This window comes from Grammomys surdaster, unplaced genomic scaffold (genome assembly GCF_004785775.1).
Source record: "Grammomys surdaster isolate TR1022 unplaced genomic scaffold, NIH_TR_1.0 374, whole genome shotgun sequence".
In the NCBI taxonomy this organism is placed as follows: Eukaryota; Metazoa; Chordata; class Mammalia; order Rodentia; family Muridae; genus Grammomys; species Grammomys surdaster.
In genome coordinates, this window is record NW_021604793.1 from 1,523,607 (window position 1) to 1,543,653 (window position 20,047).

General features: G+C 43.9%; 3 protein-coding genes across 6 annotated transcripts in view; 1 reads left to right on the forward strand and 2 right to left on the reverse strand.

The window, feature by feature from the left end:
- The window catches only part of Cbx5 (chromobox 5), a 39,920-nt gene extending 32,432 nt beyond the window's left edge, over positions 1-7,488 (reverse strand). For both annotated transcript variants that reach the window (XM_028781147.1, XM_028781148.1), the window contains exon 1: positions 7,371-7,488. The gene's annotated coding sequence lies outside the window, so the exon portion shown is untranslated. The remainder of the gene's footprint in view (positions 1-7,370) is intronic.
- Positions 7,489-7,860: 372 nt separating this feature from the next.
- Hnrnpa1 (heterogeneous nuclear ribonucleoprotein A1) lies at positions 7,861-13,178 on the forward strand. 3 transcript variants are annotated; one of them, XR_003713112.1, is made up of 10 exons: positions 7,861-8,165; positions 8,706-8,822; positions 9,077-9,223; positions 9,390-9,600; positions 9,683-9,775; positions 9,854-9,946; positions 10,115-10,189; positions 10,394-10,774; positions 12,851-12,923; positions 13,035-13,178. XR_003713112.1 is itself a non-coding variant. In XM_028781173.1 (8 exons), the coding sequence occupies exons 1-8, from the start codon at positions 8,151-8,153 to the stop codon at positions 10,762-10,764; spliced, it is 1,122 nt and encodes a 373-aa protein (XP_028637006.1). In that variant the 5' UTR covers positions 7,861-8,150; the 3' UTR covers positions 10,765-11,472. The 3 variants fall into 3 exon arrangements, 1 of the variants encoding a protein (XP_028637006.1); XR_003713113.1 differs by having other exon boundaries at positions 8,033-8,165; positions 10,553-10,774; XM_028781173.1 differs by lacking the exons at positions 12,851-12,923; positions 13,035-13,178 and having other exon boundaries at positions 10,394-11,472.
- Positions 13,179-14,453: 1,275 nt separating this feature from the next.
- Positions 14,454-17,090, reverse strand: Nfe2 (nuclear factor, erythroid 2). Its single transcript, XM_028781163.1, has 2 exons — positions 16,927-17,090; positions 14,454-15,711 (listed from the first exon to the last, which is right to left on the reverse strand). The coding sequence occupies exons 1-2, from the start codon at positions 17,038-17,040 to the stop codon at positions 14,704-14,706; spliced, it is 1,122 nt and encodes a 373-aa protein (XP_028636996.1). The 5' UTR covers positions 17,041-17,090; the 3' UTR covers positions 14,454-14,703.
- Positions 17,091-20,047: the final 2,957 nt, after the last annotated feature.

Below are 20,047 nucleotides of genomic sequence, written 5' to 3' on the forward strand. Positions count from 1 at the left end.
CATGCAAAGAACAGAATGTGAAACAGCAAATGAATCTCATGCCATAAGCCATCAGAAGCTAGAAAAGGAACATACTCTTGCCAGAGCATGTACAAGAGGTTCAAGACATTTAATGCAGATTTCCAGCTTCTAGAATCCTATGCAGTGTGCTGTTATAGAAACTAATAAGGACAGGAAATAAACCTTTAAAGATGAATAATTGGGAGCTGTGGTATATATAGCACAGGGAATGTTGCTTAGCGTGTTCAAATCTCTGGGTTCTGCTTCCAGCACCCAATCAGAACACAAGGAAAAGAACAGTGCTTCAAATAACCCAAAGAATGTCTTAAGAGTTTTCCCACTGTTTTTGTTTGGTTTGAGAATCTATGTAGGCCAGGCCAGCCTTGAACTCACAGGTCTGACTGCCTGTTTCTCAAATCCCAGGATTAAAAGTGTGAGACATCATGCCCAGTCTGACTTGTTTTAAGACAGTGTCTCACCAAGTAACCCAAGTTGATCCCAAACTTACCATCCTCTGTCTTAGCCTTTTTGTTCCATGATTTTTAACACGTTTCACTATGTAGCTCTTGCTGTCCTTTAACACACTATATAGGCCAGGCTGGCCTCAAACTCAAGAGATATCTGTCTGCCTTTTCCTCCTGAGTGCTAGGATTAAAGGTATATGCGCCAATGCCCAATTTAAGCCTTTTTTTGAGACAGGGTCTCACTATGTAGACCATGCCCCAAATTCAAAGATCCACCTGCTGCTGCCTTACAAGTGTTGTATAAAACCCTTCATCCACCATATCAATAGGTAATTTTTTTAAAAGTGCAAAATACAGCCAGGTGTAGTGGCACATGTCTTTAATCCTAGCACTTGGGAGGCAGAGACAAAGGCAGTGGCAGTCGGGATCTCTGTGAATTCCACACCAGCCAGGGTTACATAGTAAGACATTGTCTCAAAATACAAACAAACAAAAATCAGGATACAATTTGTCCAAAATAAACCTGCAAACCTAAGACAGACTCTAAGAGGGCTAATATTTACATAGCTGCTAACAAGAACAGTGTAGGTTTTCCACAAATGGGATAGTGTGATGAGCTCCTGAACAGACTAAACATAGGCACAGTTATCACTGTGGGTGTTCTGCCAGCACAAGTGTAAAGTTATCATCAGAAATGAATATGTGGCTTCAAATGCCTTATAGAATCCAACAAATTCATAGCTTATACTATATACAAGCCAACTCTTCCCAAAATCACCTAGGTTCTTTTTTAAATTTCTTAAAATTATATGTATCTGTGTGTATGTGCACATGCAGGTAGCTAAGGAAGCCAGTGGTATTAGAGCCCCTGAAAAGCTGGAGTTATGGGTAGTTGTGAGTTATCTGACCTGGGTGCTAGAAATGGAACTCATATCCTTTACAAGAGCAGTAAATGGCTTTAAATGCTTAATTATCTCATGATTAACTGCATTGTTTTTAAGATCAATATAGCATAGCACTGGCCCAATTTGGAGGAAGGTAAATGTTTACAAAAATTATCAGGGGCTGGAGAGATGGCTCAGTGGTTAAGAGCATTGACTGCACTTCCAGAGGTCCTGAGTTCAAATCCCAGCAACCACATGGTGGCTCATAACCATCTGTAATGAGATTCGATGCCCTCTTCTGGTGTGTCTGAAGACAGCTACAGTGTATTCATATATAATAAATAAATAAATCTTTAAAAAAAAATTATCAGATAAAATAAAAGTGCTCAGCTACACGGTGGTGAGCTTTGATCCCAATACTCAGGAGGAAGAGACAGACTAATGATCTCTTTGAGTAAAGACCAGCTTGGTCTAAAAGGCAAGTTCAGAGAAACCAAACTCTGTTTCAACAAACAAAACCATAAAGAGGAAGCTAGGGCTATACTGTAGTTTCATGACAGAACTCATAAGCAAGCATGAGGAGGACCTTCTGTTCTATCCTCAGCACCATGAGAAGCTGAGGATGGAGAATCACAAACCTAAGACCAGCATGGTCTACAATAATGATGTGCTATCCTAAAAAATAGAAAAGAAACTCCAACACCAATAAACAAAGTCACTAGCTTTCCTCAGAAAACTTCACCCTGTGTTGACTGGATACCAAACAAACCTTTCTCTTTTCTAAAGTATTTTCAGGGCTGATATAGGTCAATGATAAATCACTTGCTTAGCATGTTCAATCCCTAACCCTAAGTATACCTTTCTTTTCTTTTAATATATATGAGTACACTGTAGCTACCTTAAGACACACCAGAAGAGGGCACTAGATCCCATTACGGATGGTTGTGACCCACCATGTGGTTGCTGGAAATTGAACTCAGGACCTCTGGAAGTAGTCAGTGCTCTTAACCGCTAAGCCATCTCTCCAGGCCAAGTATCCCTTTCATAAACATTTACAAGTCACTTCAGTTGTATGTTTCTTCTTTGCCAACTACTACTCTGCTTATTTACTACCCACATACACATATAGCTTTTTCTTTTTTGAGACAGGGTCTCTCTACATAGTCCTGGCTAGCACTGAACTCAGAGATCCTCTTGCCTCTGCGTCCGAGATTAAGGCCCACAGTTTTAAACAAACTAAATGAAATTGTGTTACTTTCTCATTTACTAATCTCTTTAGGTTTAGTTGCAAGAGTAGGCCTCTAACCTTTAAACACAAGTGCTAAACTTTTAAAACCATAGTTCAACACTTGTACTATTAACAGACTTTGAAAAGGCAAACATTGCTAGAATTTTTTTTTAATATTTATTTATGTGTATGGGTATTCTGTGCACGATGCCCGTAACAGATAACTCTTGGATCCCGTGGGACTGGAGTTACAATTGTGAACTGGCTTGTGGGTGCTGGGGATTAAACCTGGGTCCTCTGGAAGAACAGCCAGTGCTCTTAACCTAGCCTCCCAGAATTTTCAATGTGATAGCCTCAAAATGTCAATAATAATCATCAGTAAAATTTCCCTACCACAGAGAAATGCTTATCACACTTAACTATCACATTAGAAAAAAACCACATAAGCAGGAAGTTTTTTTCTTTCCTTTATTTTTTTTTCAACACAGGGTTTTTCTTGTACCTCCCTGGCTATCCTGGAACTATGTAGACCAGGCTAGCCTCAAACTCATAGATCTGCCTGCCTCTGCCTCCCCAAGTGCTGGGATCAAAGGCATATGTTACCACTGCCTAGACTAAGTTTTGTTTTCGTAGCACATTAAACCAGGAGTGCTGCTTATTTCAGACCTTTAGAACCATGTAAGCCAGATGCTGGGTGACACACACCTTTAATCCCAGCACTTGGGAGGCAGATGCAGGCAGATCTGAGTTTGAGGCCAGCCTAATCTAAAGATCAAGTTCCAGGACAGCCAAACCCTGTCTCAAAAAACTAACCCATCCACCCAACTCCCCTGCAAAAAAAAAAAAAAAGAAAAGAAAGAAAGAGAACACCAGTTCGGGCTGGAGAGATGGCTCAGCGGTTAAGAGCACTGACTGCTCTTCCAGAGGTCCTGAGTTCAAATCCCAGCAACCACATGGTGGCTCACAACCATCCGTAATGAGATTGGATGCCCTCTTCTGGTGTGTCTGAAGACAGCTACAGTGTACTCATAAATAAAATAAATAAATAAATCTTTAAAAAAAATATTAAAGTTCACCAATTAGCATGTGATAAATACACACAGTTGGGGAAAATCCACTTGGTGATGTAAAGTGACATGATCTGGTGCTCTATTCTACAGACTAATGTCAGCAATTTCTCCTTAAAACTGACTGTAGACCTATTAAGTACCTATGAATTTAGTCAATGGAAACTCTCCTATTTTCTCTCTTTTGTGTGTCTGTTGAGATAGAGGATGGATTTGACCCAGAGTATCATAAGAGTCTGGAATAGTCTTCAACTTGATATATAGTTGAGGATGGTCTTGACTCATCCTGTTCAAATTCTGTCCTACTGCTGGGATTGCAGGTCAGCACCACTCTGCCAGGTTTATTTGCTGATAAGGGACTCCATGCATGGTAGACCAGAATTCTACCAACCATATGTACAACCTTGAAATTAACCTGATTTTTAAGAAAATAATACATTACAGAGAACACAGTACTTCATATGCTTGTTTGGTGAAACTCATTTTATCAAATATACAGATAGGATCAAAGAGTCTGGTATGGTGGGGCCATACCTGTAACCTCATCACATGAGAGACTGAGACAGAAGGAGGATTCCTTCAAGTCAACGCCAAACTGGACTATATAATGAGTTCAAGACAGCATGGACAATAGAGACTGATTTTTTTCTTGTTTTTTTTTTTCTTTTCTTTTTTGACACAGGGTTTCTCTGTGTAGCCCTGGCTGTCCTGGAACTTACTCTGTAGACCAGGCTGGCCTCGAACTCAGAAATCCGCCTGTCTCTGCCTCCCAAGTGCTTGGATTAAAGGCGTGCGCCACCACTGCCTGGCTTTTCTTTTCTTTGGAGACTTTGCTTTAAAAAAGAAAAAAAGTATACAAAAAAACTATAAAGAGGGCTGGAGAGATGACTCAGCAGTTAAGGGCACTGACTGCTCTTCCAGAGGTCCTGAGTTCAATTCCCAGCAACTACATGGTGACTCACAGCCATCTGTAATGGGATCTAATGCCCTCTTCTGGTGTTTCTGAAGACAGTGACAATGTACTCACATATATAAAATAAATCTTTAAAAAAACAAACAAACAAACAAACAAACTATAAAGAGACAGAGTCTGAAATATTCCAAAGAAATGACAACACCAGGCATGGAGACTCATGATTTTTAATCCCAGCACCTGGAAGGCAGAGGCAGGGGTAATCTCTGAATTTGAGACCAGCCTAGTCTATAGAGGTAGTTAAAGGACAGCCAGGGCCCATACTCAGAGAAACTCTGTCTTTCAAAAAAATCAGGATGGGCCCATATTTGGTAAAAAGTTAAGAGCATCTGAAACAGGGCTACATATCCAGCCCCTTACTTGTCATTTGTTTTAAACAAGCCACATATACAGAAGATGTAATAAATCCTGTTTATTTATTAGACAGAGTCAAACTGTGTAGCCCCTACTGACCTGAAACTCACAAAGCAGACAGACTGGCCATAATCCTATGTTCAATCTCTAAGAAGTAGTAAAATGTTCCCTTTTAATCTCAAGACACAGAAACTAATCAATACCAGAGGAAAAACAGGATTAATGGTCCATTTATTTAAGAGTACTTCAAGACAAGGTGGTGGAGGTGGTGGAGGCGGTGGCGGCCATCTCCTCCAGGCCATCTACTAAATATCTGAACATAATAAATTCTAGCATTAGCTATTTTAGATGAAGACTTTATTATTCATTGTTACATTTTTTTGTATTGTTTTAAAACTGAAACATTGAAAGAAAGGAAAAAAGAAGGAAGGAAAGAAGGAAAGAGAGAGAGAGAGAGAGAAAGAGAGAGAGAGAAAGGAAGGAAGGAAGGAAGGAAGAAAAGGCTGAGCAACTTGTGACTCACACCTTTAATCCCAGCACTTGAGACAAGTGGCTCGTGGATCTCTGAGTTCAAGACTAGCCTGGTCTACAGAATGAGTTCCAAGACAGATAGGGCTACACAAAGAAACCATGTCTGGAAGAAAAATTCTGAACCATATCTAGGTAGATTCCCTGAGTCTACTATCATTTTAGAGCTCAGCACTGAAGTTGCACTTAGTGTAAATAAGCATCTATTAGTCATACAATATGTTTGTCCTTTTCAAAGTACCAGTGGAAATCTCTGTTCATTAGAAACATCACTAAAATCTGTCAGGCATGATAGCACTGTGGAGGGAAGACAGGTAGATTTCTTCATGTGAAGCCAGCCTGGGACATATAATATCTCAAAAACAAAACAGAAAACTAAATTGAAATCATTAGTCTTTTGTACAAAGTACAAAGTACAAAAGTATCTTCTTTTCCGAGACGGGGTCTGATTATGCTTTGGCTGTCAAGTAACTAACTACATGGACCAGGAGGGTGGCCTCAAACTCACAGATATCCATCCACCTGCTAGGATTAAAGGCACTGGCCACTATGCCAGGCTGGAATTTTCTTATCACAAGTGTACCTCAAAGACTATTAAAAAAAAAAAAAATCAACAGACTGATAGACTGATTAGATAATAAATGAAAATTTGTCTAGATCCTCTGAGAAGTGTGGGCATTATCAACACCAAAGAGATTGCAGAGAAAATACAAAAGGAGATGAAATAAAAAACAATGAATAACGGACCCAGAGACAATGGAGTCTTTTGTCCCCAACACCCTAAATACCTCCCAAATGAATCAGCTTTCTCACCCAAAATCAGACATCCTTAAGTGAACGGCAGGAATAGGAGCTTAGAATATCCTGAATGTTAGGGGAGAAAAATGTTCTTTGGAGAAGAGACTGAGATTAAAGAATTGGAAACATGAATGATGACAAATACATGATGACTGAAAACAACAACAACAAAACCCAAATGTGGCCATTTTTATTAAGGTTTTCATTATTTCATTAATGATAATTATCCCTCAAACATACAGGCCTCGACCCCACTGTTCTCATAGAGGCTACACGTTTTGACTTTTGATAATATAGCTCTCAAAAACTTTCATAGGAATACAAATACAGTGTCCCTGGAAAGGGGTGGTAGTAGTTAAATTATTTTTCTTGGATGCTTTTCATTACAGTATTTTACCTTAGTGATTTCACTCTAAAATTTTAATATTCTTTAAAAGTTTTCAAAGACAAAAGGCACGTACTCCAAAATCTCAAGTGAAGGGTGGAACGTACCAAAAAAAACAGACAAACTCAAGGGGCCCAAGAAAACATGTTTTCCTTAAGGTAATATACGGAATGAATGCTCTAATTATAGGAGTCATTTTAGATAAAATACTCGCCCCCCAACAAATGCAAGACTAAGCTTTATTTTGGAGGGCAGTCTGTCCTACTAGCTCCTGGTTTGTTCTGAATTTAACCTGCCAACTCCCGCGCTCCCTACAGGAGTCCAGCCTCTGCCTCTTGGGGAAGGCCGGCCTATCGCGCGCTTGGGGCTCATTGGCTCGGAGAGACGCAACTCAGGCGAGAAAAACCCGCCTCCCACATTCCGATGGCCCAAGGACCGATCGGTAGGCAGCTATAGGAAGACCCAATTGGCCTATACACTCGCCAGTCAAATGCTTCGGCAAGGCAGCTTCACAGAACCTGCAAGGATAAAACATCCCGCCCCAGTTGTCCTATTGGCTGGCCCGACCCGTCGCGGCCCCTTCACTGTCGTTCCCCCCCAGTTCAGCGGTCCATTCATTTCGTACAATGACCGGTGCAAATGGAGCGGGTTCGAGATCTCGTACGGGTAGACAAGACTCTGCCACTTACCCGGGATCTAAAGTGATCACTCACACTAAGGCCTGCACGGCTCCTCTGGGGTAAAGCGGCACCACAAGCCACCGCTACCGCCGTCTTCTGCGCAATGCCAACCGCCCGCCAAAACGGATCCTTCCCTGCGCCTGCGCAACCAATCCTGGGCTTGGACCTTTTCTCCGCCCAAAACGCCTGCGCAAAACAGGACCTAGGTCCCGCCACTACGCAGGCGCCTAGGTTCACAACCCTCTCCCGCCCGCCATTTCACGTGTTCCAGACAGCAGGCGGAACTTCGTACTGCGCCGGCGTAAACTCGCCATTTTTATTACACATGCGCTTTATAGGTAGTGGCTGGGAAAAGTCGCGGCGAACTACTTTCTAACGTATCGTTCTTTGCCGAATGAGTTTGCAATGTTCGGGTATGGGAAAGTTATAGAAGGCATTTAAAGCCGTGAGTACATTCAAATATAAATGACTGGCTAACTAGCCAATCAATGTGGTTAAGGATAAGATCCCTTGGGGCATCAATGACTCAAAGGGGCGGAGACTGAATAGAACGCCCAAACGGATGCTGTTTCTTAGCAGGGCGTTTTCACAGGCCAATGGTGGGAGGGAACAATTTCAAATCTCCAATAACACTGAAGCAAAGGCGGAGTCTACCAATGCCGAAAGCGAGGAGGCGGGATAAAAGGGCGAGCAGAAGGTAGGCTGCCGAGTACGTTCGTCTTCTTATTCCTTTCTGCTCTTTGACGCTGAGGAGGAAGCATCGCTGAAGGCTCTGATCATCCTGCCATCATGTCCAAGTCAGAGGTGAGTTTGGTGAGCTCTTTAACTTCGCTTTCGTCCGCACTTACTAAATACGGGGATGTGACCTGTTCGAAACCCGTGCTTTCGGTGTTTGATCGATTACTGCTGAGGCCTACTTTAAAAAATGCAGGTCGCCATTTTGTCCTCGTAGTCACCATGAGGCTGCGATCCGTCAGCCATTAATTTCCACGCACTGTTCCTTGTAGTAGACTTCATAGACTTACGATCTTGGGTTTGTGGCCTTTTCTTTTTTACCCCCTCTGGTCTAATGATCGCTTATTAGAGAGATAATAAGTCTTAATGGCGATGGAACAAATCAACCCGTGTCTTTTGTTGCGCGTGCGTATGAAGTAAGAGTAAGGACGCATGCGCTGCGTTTGTAACCCGAGTCCCCAACAGCACCTCCTAGCCCAGGAAGGAGCACGTGGTCTTGAGCAGTAATAAAGAACAATAAAAAAGTGTAGCATGTGTTGATGCGTGGTGTTGATTCATTCGCCCAAGTTTCAACCCCTCCGACTAAACCCCCTCCTTCCTCCACTTTAGTCTCCCAAGGAGCCGGAACAGCTGCGGAAGCTCTTCATCGGAGGGCTGAGCTTTGAAACAACTGATGAGAGTCTGAGGAGCCATTTTGAGCAATGGGGTACACTAACCGACTGTGTGGTAAGATTAAAAGAAACAAAAGGAAGAGCTGGCTTATTTCTTTCTGATTTAATTTAATGCTTATTAGCTAAGTGTTTTGTGAAGTTATTTTATGGGATGCTAAAAATCTTCGTTGTGGGCCTTTGTTAATAAGATCTGTAAGGAGGTTTTTTTTCACGACTCTGGATGAAGTTTCGTGTTTGCCGTGCTCAGACTAGAAATAGCTTTTGTTTCTGAGATCAGGCAGTGTGTTGATTGGATTAACTCTAAAACAGGTAATGAGAGATCCAAACACCAAGAGATCCAGGGGCTTTGGGTTTGTCACATACGCCACTGTGGAAGAAGTGGATGCTGCCATGAATGCAAGACCACACAAGGTGGATGGAAGAGTCGTGGAACCTAAGAGGGCTGTGTCAAGAGAAGTAAGTGGTTTTTCTAATAGGTGGTTCTCTTTAACCTGAGACTAATCCAGTCAGACCTCAATTGGGAGATCCCCCCTCCCCATGAGTGGAATTAAAGGCCTGGGCCACCACAGCTGCCAGTCATTTAGAAGCATGCTGCTTTTAAATAAGTCATTTTTCTTTTTAGGATTCTCAGAGACCAGGTGCCCACTTAACTGTGAAAAAGATCTTTGTTGGTGGTATTAAAGAAGACACTGAAGAACATCACCTACGAGATTATTTTGAGCAGTATGGGAAAATTGAAGTGATAGAAATTATGACTGACAGAGGCAGTGGGAAAAAGAGAGGCTTTGCTTTTGTCACCTTTGATGACCATGACTCTGTGGATAAGATTGTTAGTGAGTATCGGGGCTACATTTTCCTTAATGATTCTGGAGTTCACGTGTTCTTTAAAGTCCTGAATTTACCTTTTTCTCTTAGTTCAGAAATACCATACTGTGAATGGCCACAACTGTGAAGTAAGAAAAGCTCTGTCAAAGCAAGAGATGGCTAGTGCTTCATCCAGCCAGAGAGGTGCGTTCATTTCTTGGTGACTGTAGGGACCAGTATGAGTTATTATAGGTTAGCCTAATGATCCAAAATCTCTTTAAGGTCGAAGTGGTTCTGGAAACTTTGGTGGTGGTCGTGGAGGTGGTTTTGGTGGCAATGACAATTTTGGTCGAGGAGGGAACTTCAGTGGTCGTGGTATGTATGGTTTGTTTTTGAAACTTTGAACTTTTAAATATTAACTGCTGCCCTATGTTCCCAGCATTTATGGGTTTTCCCAAATGTAGTTCTTAATACATAGAAATTAGCTTTTGATAAGCATTCATGTATAAAGCCTGGTTTAAAGCTTTGGTTTGTTTCTTTCAGGTGGCTTTGGTGGCAGCCGTGGTGGTGGTGGATATGGTGGCAGTGGGGATGGCTATAATGGATTTGGCAATGACGGTAAGTTTCTTAAGGAGTCTGTAAGTAATGGTTTCTGGCAACCTGTACCTTTAGAATAGGCTAGTAGAGACTAAACCTAGTGCATGACAAAGTTTGATCAGTCCCATGAATGTGCATGCTGTGAGCAGCCTTTAGCTGTTATACTTGCATAGATTTTTCTTGTTAAATACTTTTGTCTTATTGAGAAGACTTGTATTCTTGTAGGTGGTTATGGAGGAGGCGGCCCTGGTTACTCTGGAGGAAGCAGAGGCTATGGAAGTGGTGGACAGGGTTATGGAAACCAGGGCAGTGGCTATGGCGGGAGTGGCAGCTATGACAGCTATAACAACGGAGGAGGCGGAGGCGGCTTTGGCGGTGGTAGTGGAAGCAATTTTGGAGGTGGTGGAAGCTACAATGATTTTGGCAATTACAACAATCAGTCTTCAAATTTTGGACCGATGAAGGGAGGGAACTTTGGAGGCAGGAGCTCTGGCCCTTACAGTGGTGGAGGCCAGTACTTTGCTAAACCACGAAACCAAGGTGGCTATGGAGGTTCCAGCAGCAGCAGTAGCTATGGCAGTGGCAGGAGGTTCTAATTACAGCCAGGAAACAAAGCTTAGCAGGAGAGGAGAGCCAGGGAAGTGACAGGGAAGCTACAGGTTACAACAGATTTGTGAACTCAGCCAAGCACAGTGGTGGCAGGGCCTAGCTGCTACAAAGAAGACATGTTTTAGACAATACTCATGTGTGTGGGCAAAAACTCCAGGACTGTATTTGTGACTAATTGTATAACAGGTTATTTTAGTTTCTGTTCTGTGGAAAGTGTAAAGCATTCCAACAAAAGGTTTTACTGTAGACCTTTTTCACCCATGCTGTTGATTGCTAAATGTAATAGTCTGATCATGACGCTGAATAAATGTGTCTTTTTTTTTTTTAAATGTGCTGTGTAAAGTTAGTCTACTCTTGAAGCCATCTTGGTAAACTTCCCCAACAGTGTGAAGTTAGAATTCCTTCAGGGTGATGCCAAGTTCCATTTGGAATTTATTTATGATTGCTTGGGTAGAGAAGCCATTGTCTTCAAAAACCTTGGTGTTATTAAACTGCCAGTTACTGTTGTAACTTAACAGTTTCACCATTGAAAGGGTCATCCAAGCAAGGTCACAATTTGGTTATAAAATGGTTGTTGGCACACCCTATGCAATATCAAAATTGAATAACGGTATCAGATAAAATAACAGATGGGAATGAAGCTTGTGTATCATCCATTATCATGTGTACTCAATAAACGATTTAATTCTCTTGAATGGAATGACAACTGTATGGATTTGGGACTGGCAGAGATTTGGACTTTCCCTACCCAATACCCCTGGTAAATGTTGATTGTTTGTTAACCACAGTGCAAGTTCAAAGCTCTGCCAGCATAGAAGCTAACTGCTGGTTAATGCCATCTATAAGTCCAGAGATTAGCAGTGTTGGGGCATCTTATAAAACTGATAATTAGTAAGAGCTCTAATTGCCCTAATCCGTAGGCTGTAGTGAAGGAAAACTGCAGTTTGGGTTGTGGGTGGGTGTTCCTCGGTTGGTTTTTTTGGTTTGGTTTTCTAGTGATTCTAGTTCATTGAAATTTTAAATCACAAGTATAATTAACATATGTATGTAACTTTATATTGATGGCAGTTTTCCTTCACACTACTGTCCTCAGGTGTTAATTGTATAGAAAATGAGTTCAAAACAATTACTATCCAATAATTGTTACTTGTGCATAGGTTTCCCATTTGGTGCCCCTTTTTAAGTGCCATTGTACCGGGTAGCATAGATGAATGTTTAACACAGGACTATGTATTCCAACTCATGGGTGTATATATTGCTTGGAAGTTTTGGGGAGGGGGGATATGGGGAGGTGGGAGGTGGGGGTGGGGGAAGCATGGATGGTAGTTCCATGATACTGGCTGAGTTTGCAATAGCAGGTGGAACCTTAACTATTGAGGGAGTTTGCAGATACCTCAGGAATCGGGACAATGCCTTTAAAGATCCAGGAGATGTTCAGCTACTAGGAACTGCTAGCAAGTATAGCGCGAATGGCTTCCAGCTCAGAATCTCTACAGCTGAGAGTAGACACTTGTGGTATGTGGAGTACAGATAAGCCAGGGGCAGGCCACGGCACCTCCATGAAAGCTAGGAGGGAGTGAAGTTTGAGTGACCATCGCAAGGAAGGAGGCAGACGAGAGTAAGGCACACCTGACTCTTAGGACTAGCAGGCAGAGCCAGAAGGAAAGGTTTATTGCTATGCTGCTAGGTAAGAACAGATTTTACTTACATACATATAGTTAAAAAGTCCAATTTTCTGTTGGATTTCTCTTAATTATATTGAGCCAAAACTAGTCCAATTAAGCTGCACTTGGTTTTTATGGAGATGAATTGTTTTAATTTAATTAATGCCCTATTAATCCTACTTGATGGAAGTGGATACATTTCTATTTGTGACAATATGTTTTGGCCCTTTAATTTTCTTAACCTTCCTTTGACCCATTTTCTTAAAGCAATGGCTCAAAGTAATATTAGATACATTCCCCCAAAATGGTGGGAGGATGGGTGGATTGCTAATGGGAGGGGGTGGGACTAGTTTAATGATGGGAATTGGTCTCATACAAGAATAGTTCTAAATGTTGTTTACTTTTCTAGGAAGGAATCTGCTATGAGGCTTAACTGCTGTCATAAAATTTGTTTAAAAACTGCAGAAGTTGTTCGCTAAAAGGTGAGTTTTTGTAACTGGTAATTTGTTAAGCTGTACATACAAACCAGGAGTCTAGGTGGAATCCACCACTGTCTATGTAAACTACATAACTATCTCTCTTCTCCTTTACAGGAACAGCCTTAAGGGAACAGCCTTTATTCTGGTGCACTCTACTTCATTCTCACTGCCATGCAGTTGGGTTTAGCTGTACACTGCTAAGATTCATTCCATTCTGTGAATGGCTTTTTTTTTTTAAATAAACTTTTTTTTAACTAACTTAGTTGTTTCTTCCTTTGTGGCATTTATAGCAGTTGCTTTCACTCCTTGACCCAGATTAGAACCCACATTAAAATCTATAAACATGACTGGTCCTGTTGGCAAATGCCTCTAGTCACAGGACTCTTGAAACCCAAACATCTTAGTTTCTTCAGAGTTAGGGGGTGGATTCTGTATACCTTATTATACCTGGAGAATTTTATCTGTAGCCTGTTCTTTCCTCCCTGGGGGGTGGGAGGCTTTTTAAAGGATTTCACAGTGTAACCTGCCTGGCTGTCCTATATTAGCTGAAATTGAAGCTTTTTTGAAGTCTCACTATGTAGTCTTGGCTGGCCTAGAATCTCCCTGCCTATGGCTCCAGAGCACTGAGACTAAGTGCTTACACTACAACTGATGATTGTATTTCAAAGTAAAAGGAAAGATAAGGTAGATTTTGAGCTGGGTGTTCTACACAGCATCCCAATTTTTAATTGGAAGATCAAGGTCATTTTCCACTACACGGGTAGATGGCTAGCTTGAGTTAATGTGGGACCCTGTTTGAGTATTCCAGCACCCATCTAACTTAAAAAGACACCTCTCTGATCTCCAGGCTTCTGTATGAATATAGAACACACAGTTACATGCTCAAGATTAATAGGAAGGCTGGATTGTGGCGGCACATACCTTTAATCCCAGCACTTCGGAGATAAGTGAATCTTTATGAATTGGACGCTGACTTGGTCCACCCTGTCTCAAAGGTACATCTAGAAGAGTAGAAATAGCATCCCGTCAACCCCAAGATTGGATTAGATAGCTACTGTCCATCCAGGAAGAGTAGGTTTGAAGCCTCAAAGTTTCCTAGCTTTCCCTAGGCTCTAGGTGCAATGCATAACTAAACATGGAGCATTGCTAAGGCGGTGTGAAATGCTTTCAAATGTAGTGCCTGTTCAAACTCATTCCAATCAACAGTCCCTTGGATCCCTAACCTCTCAGACCCAGAGTGAAAAGCAAGCAGGAGAAAACTAAATATCAAGTGTATGCTGCAGAGACCTTCCTAGAGGATGCAATCAACTTTGTCAGCTCTTGGCATTTATGAATTGAGCCACCAAGGGCAGTTCTTCAAAGCACTCTAGCTCCTGACCCTGGAAGTGGCTGTGCAGGCAGGTGTATTGTCACATTGCTCATGGCCACATTTTATGTGTGCTTTAAATGAGCTTAGGATTTCCTTTCCTCCATCCAATAAACTGATGTCTGAGACAATTTGGTTTCATGACCCTCAAAGAAGACAAAATGGAAAGCTATTTCCACACAGTTCTTTATGAACCAAAGGTTAGACAAGAGGTGGAGGTGGGGACCTGAGAAGCCAACACTCACCTGGCTTCCAGGCAAACCTCACCGGATACACTTTGGAACTTCCAAATGCTAAGGTTGCATCTGCCCTCTTGGTCTGGAGAACTCCAAGCCTTGTTCTGGGATTGGGAAGTACCTTTATCAGAAAGGAAGGAGGGGAGTCCCTAGCACCAGCGTCCACCCCCTCTGGGCCAGCTCAATCTGTGGCCTCCATCTTGGTCCCACGGTGTACCAGAAAGATGGCCCCATCAGCAGCCTGTTGCAGTGCATATTCCTCTGGTGAATAACTGTTGCCAGATTCGTCCCGAAGATGCTGGAAAATATCATGGTACAGCTCTGCCAGCTGTTGGCGCATGACCTCCAGGGTACGATCGGCCTCCCCTCGGGCTCTGAGAAGCCGTTCCCTTTCACTGCCCAGCCGCTCCAGCTCCCGCTCTAACTGCACAATGGTTTCCAGTTTTCTCTTACGACAGTTCTGGGCCGCCACCTTGTTCTTGCCCCGCCGACGGATGTCCCGAACTAGAGCCAGCTGGCTCTCTGTTAGCGGATACTGTGCCAACAACTCATTAAAGTCATCTACCGGCAAGTTAACTATCTTGTCCGTAGGGAAAGGAATCTTCATGGCCAGGGCTCGCCGCTCGTCCCGACTCCCTGCCTCCCCACGGACAGCAGGCTTAGCCCGCACTGGACCGGAGGATGACTCCAAGGCCAAGGGAGTCTCAGTGGGCGGAAGAGTATAGTTGGGGTGGGCCAAAGAGTTGGGCATAAGTGAGTAAGGGTACTCCACCGAGTACATGTCCACATACTCGCTCCTCCTCCTGCCAGCCTCTGCACCCTCTAGCTCAAGAGATTCTGCATCACTGTAGTTGAGGGATAATCCGGAGTCAGATTCTGGGTCTTCTTGGGGCTTGGGTTGCCCCACTGGGAGCCCAATGTCCAGGAGAGCTAAGGGGTCTGGGAGGGGCTCGTTGAGCAGGCCTGAAAGGGTAAGTGGCTTTGACACTGGTATAGCTATGTTGCCGTAGGAGTATGGGAGGTCTGGGACATGGGGAGTGGATGCTGGGAGCTCATAAGATGGTGCGGGAAGGGAGAAGCCTGCATCTGGGTGAATTGAACAGGGGCAGTATGTTGGAGGTGGCAGTGGCCCAGGGTATGGGGTGGGTGCTTGGGGGTCAAAAGATGGCTCACTTGGAACATTTAGACCCTGCAAAGAAAGACCAAAAATGAGGTTTAGAAGACAGACTATGCTGGGCAGTGGTGGTAAACATCTTTAATCCCAGCATTCAAGAGGCAAAGTCAATCTCTGAGTTCTAGGCTAACCTGCACTATAAAGTAAATTCCAAGACTACACAGAGAAGCTCTATCTGGGAAAAAAGAAAGAAAGAAGCTGGGCATGGTGGCACATAGCTTTAATCTCAGTACTCTGGATGCAGAGGCAGCCAGATCTCTGAGTTCAAAGCCACTCTGGCCTATAGAGTGAGTTCCTGGACAGCCAGGACTACTCAAAGAAATCCTATATCAAAAGGAAGGGAGGGAGGAGGAGGGAAGGAAAGAGAGAGAAAGAGAGAAGGAGGAGGAAGAAAAGGAGGAAAGGGATAATGAAGAGGAAAAGGCTTTTTAAGCAGGAATAAAAGTCACTATGTTGAGACCTCAGAGAAGACAACCTCATGTTGAACTGGTTACAGAGTCTCTTTATCAAGAGAAGCTCTTACTGGGCCAAATGGCTCCTGTTTCTTTATTTTCTTTAGGAGGACAAGGTCATTATTATCCAAGATGGAACCTCAGAACCCTTTTCTGCTGTGGTTATCTAGGGTCAAAGGGTCAAGTTCAGGGCTTTGCCATTCCTTGGGTGCCCAGCAGAGGGAGCTAGCCTGTGGGAGGAGGGGCTAAGGGCAGATCCTGAGGACACCAGGCCTGAGGTGGAGGCAGGCACAGAGCCCAGGCTGGGGGTTAACCCTCTGTCCAGGCCCAGGTGCAGTAAGGAGGGAAACACATATTACAAACAAGGCCCCCAACTTATGTAGCAGAGCTATCCTGCTCAAGCCTAGCTGAGGACAAAGGCACCATTGTTAGACCAACAGACACTCCTTTGTCCAACATTCAGGAGGAGAGGACCCCAGCACAGTCTATCTCCCCTTTCTGAGGCCCTTTAACTAAGGCTCTGCTACCTGGAGGAAAGAAGTTTGTTGCTAAGGGTGAGGGATGGTAATGAGGGAAGATGGGCAGAGCTGGAAGAGAATCGGATCAGATGAGAAGAAGATAAAAGAGAGGAGTAAAGCAGAGGGTGGTAGACAGAGATGTAAGCAAAGCAGCTGGACAGGGGCCTATAACCCCAGCCAGTGTCTTCCCTTCCCCCAGTGTTCCCCATTGCCCTCCTACTCTCTGCTTCTGGCCAGGCAAGAGCCCACCCCATACTAACCTGCAGCTCAGTAATGGACATGATCTCTTGCCAAGTCAGTTCCATCTCTCCAAGCTCTCCAGTAGGCAGCTGTGATAACCTGTTCCTGTTCTGCTGAGGAGGACACGGGGGCATCCTACTGTGCCAGCCAATGGCCCCAGGTCTCCCCAAGCACAAAGGATTCCCACAACCTGTGTTGAAGAAAGAAAGTTATTAGAGTTGCTCCTACCAGGTCAGAGGTTTGTCCTGTCCCTGTGCAGAATTCCCAGAAGGAAAGAGTGTTGTCAGTGGCTTACTGGTGCCATCAACCACCCTATGAACTGTGATGTTCTTTTCTTCAGGGGAGTACTCTCTACCTCACCTGCTCTGGCCATAGTCAGTCCTCTGGGCACAGAGTAGACATCTTTACTTTTTCTCAGCAAGATGCCTTCTCTTACTCCCTAAAAATGGCATTCCTGTCCAGAGACAAAATCCAGCCTTCTGGGGTTTGGAGATTGAAGTTTCAATTTCCATTCTGGAGAAAACATCTGTAGTCACCCTTGCCTTCTTCTTGGGTCCTCAGTTTAGTGCCTAAGCCTTTTGTTGTCATTTTTTGAAGCAAGGTCTTTCTATGTATCCCTGGCAGTCCTGGAACTTGCTATATAGACCAGGCTGGCTTCTAGCTTACAGAGATTTGCCTGCCTCTGCCTCCCAAGTGCTGAAATTAAAGGTATGTGCCACCACCACACCTAGTATTTCAGCCCTTTCTTCTCAAGATGTGAGTGCTTGGGAATCCTCAAGGAGTATGTTGTGGGAAGTGTTAGGCAGACAGCCCCTCCTCTTCTCTGAGATAGGGCCCAAGCTTGCTGGTGATAGCAGCCCTTCCCTCTCCTCCCATCCTTACTTTAGGCTCCCCTGCCTGGGCCAGATAAGGGGTTTATCAGCTGCAGCCAGCAGAGGCAGAGGAGGAATGGGCTCCAGGAGACACTGGACCACTTCTACCCTTTATCCCAACAAGGTCATTTGGTCATGTCCCACCCCACATAACCATGGCTTCTTTCTCTTCCAAGGTCAACATACAACAAAGATTTAGCAAGCACTTGTCAAGACTTATACTGGCACTTGAAAGGCATAGCTTTTCAGACTGGGCTTCACAAAGACCCTGTAAGGGGGTGGGAGGCAGACACTGAAGCCCAAGCTGATAGGTGGCTGGTTGGAACCTGATCACATCCCTAGCTGCTTTCTAGACTCCTTTGGTTCCCAAGGTGCTGACTGTCCACAACCCACACCACTAAAGGCAGTCTACCTCAGCAAGTTCCCATAGTGTCTCAGGCCCTTTCTCTTCTGGACAATATCTCTTTGGGCTCTCAAGTGCTGTCAATCCTTCTGTTCCTATTTTAAATCTGGGTTCTAGCTTTTGGCTCTGCTGCAAAGTAGCAGTGAGGTGTTGAGTAAGATACCTCACTGCTCCTGGTTAGTTATCTCAATAGTAAAGCCATGGAGTTAGACAACCCAACTTGAACTGGGGGAATCCCTTACTGCTTGGAAAATTGCAGTCTCTTAAACTGGTTTTCATCATCTCCTCTTGGTCCATCTCTCTCCTCATCCTGCATCCATATCCCCTGATACTCATCTCTATCTGAATCTCTTTTCTTTGTGTCCAAATAGATTCCAAGTAGACTTGGCAAAGTGTACATACATTCACATCCACACTACACATCATATAAATAAAGGAAACATCTTACAGAAGACCAGAGGGTGGGGCTGGATGACCTCAAATTGTATGACTTTATATATCACCCATCAAAAGGATAGCCCCTCCTGCTATTCATTATGGAGTCTCTCCTCTTGGACCTACCACAAAATGTATAGCCACTACCAAGCGTCCTTTTAACAACTGATCCGCCTGAGGCCCTGCCTCCACCCTCTTGCTATAACATCATCCCCAGAAATGGGAGTTGATATAGGCACAGGCCTTTGACCAACGGGCAGAATGGGTGGGGTGTTTATGTCTGTCCAGGATGCCATTTCAACACCGGAACTCCACCCTCCCCACCCAGGTTCTGGCGGAAATTGCCCAAAGGCATAGTGAATGAAGAAGGAGTTTGGGGGTAGACAGAGACTATACTGTTGCTTCAAAAGTCTTCACCCACTCAACCAACCTCTCTTTGTCTCACCTGTCTTCCTGGGTCTGAATCTGAGGTACTATACAAAGATCTTGCCCTAGAAGGCAAGGTTCTCCAGCCTTCAAGATGCCTGACCTTGGACAAATTGCATCACAGTTTCCAGCTAAATGCAGACAGGACTAGAGAACCTCACTGCCATGAGAAGGAACAAGCTGCATGTAGTCAGAAAGCCACATTCACCTAGAGTATATAGAAAACATTCCTGAAGGCCTTGGACCTACTGAACTGAATTCATGTGCATGCACCTAAGAACAACAATACCCTAGACATAGAAGTGAGGCCAGTCTCGCCTCAAGAAACACACATCTGGATGAAATTGCAGGAAAGAACATGAAGTCAGAAAGGGAAATAGCAAATGTTCTGTCTATACTCTTCATCTAGCTGGAAACCCAGGCAAAGCTAGACTCCAGGTGGTACCTAGCTATCAGCCCTTTCCTATGAAGACTGAAAGGTGAGTCTCCTTCTTCCTGGGAGAAAGAAAGAAAGAAAGAAAGAGAGAGAGAAAGAAAGAAAGAAAGAAAGAAAGAAAGAAAGAAAGAGAAAGAAAGAAAGGAAGGAAGGAAGGAAGGAAGGAAGGAAGAAAGAAAGAAAGAGAAAGAAAGGAAGGAAGGAAGGAAGAAAGAAAGAAAGAAAGAAAGAAGAAAAAAACCCTAGCTTAGAGGGGACAGGAAGAGGCCAGAGGCTGGGCAAAGGTTCATAAAGGAAACCACCAGACCATTGGCTTGCACTGGGCACAGGCCCTCTGGGTCTTGGGAGTCCACCTTTCAGAAACAACTGACCAACAAGCTTGCAGCCAGTAGGACAGACTATAAGCCAGACAGAACTCCAGAGAGAGTAGTGAAAAGAGACGGGGAATGTGAGCTAGATTTCCAGGGGCTCTTTAGCAAAAGCTGCTCTTGTTTTACACTTTAGCCTTCCTCTTCAGGTCATACAAACACTGAATCTACCGGGCTGCTTATTCTCTTTAGTCCTCCACA

What these genes read in the sequence shown, in the direction of transcription:
- Hnrnpa1 (XM_028781173.1), top strand. An exon ending in GTACACTAACCGACTGTGTG is followed by an intron (nt 8,823 to 9,076) that starts GTAAGATTAAAA and finishes ACTCTAAAACAG; the next exon opens with GTAATGAGAGATCCAAACAC. An exon ending in CTCTGTGGATAAGATTGTTA is followed by an intron (nt 9,601 to 9,682) that starts GTGAGTATCGGG and finishes TTTTTCTCTTAG; the next exon opens with TTCAGAAATACCATACTGTG.
- Nfe2 (XM_028781163.1), bottom strand. Translation starts at nt 17,040, where the DNA reads ATGCCCCCGTGTCCTCCTCAGCAGAACAGGAACAGGTTATCACAGCTG. An exon ending in TGTCCATTACTGAGCTGCAG is followed by an intron (nt 15,712 to 16,926) that starts GTTAGTATGGGG and finishes CTTTCTTTGCAG; the next exon opens with GGTCTAAATGTTCCAAGTGA.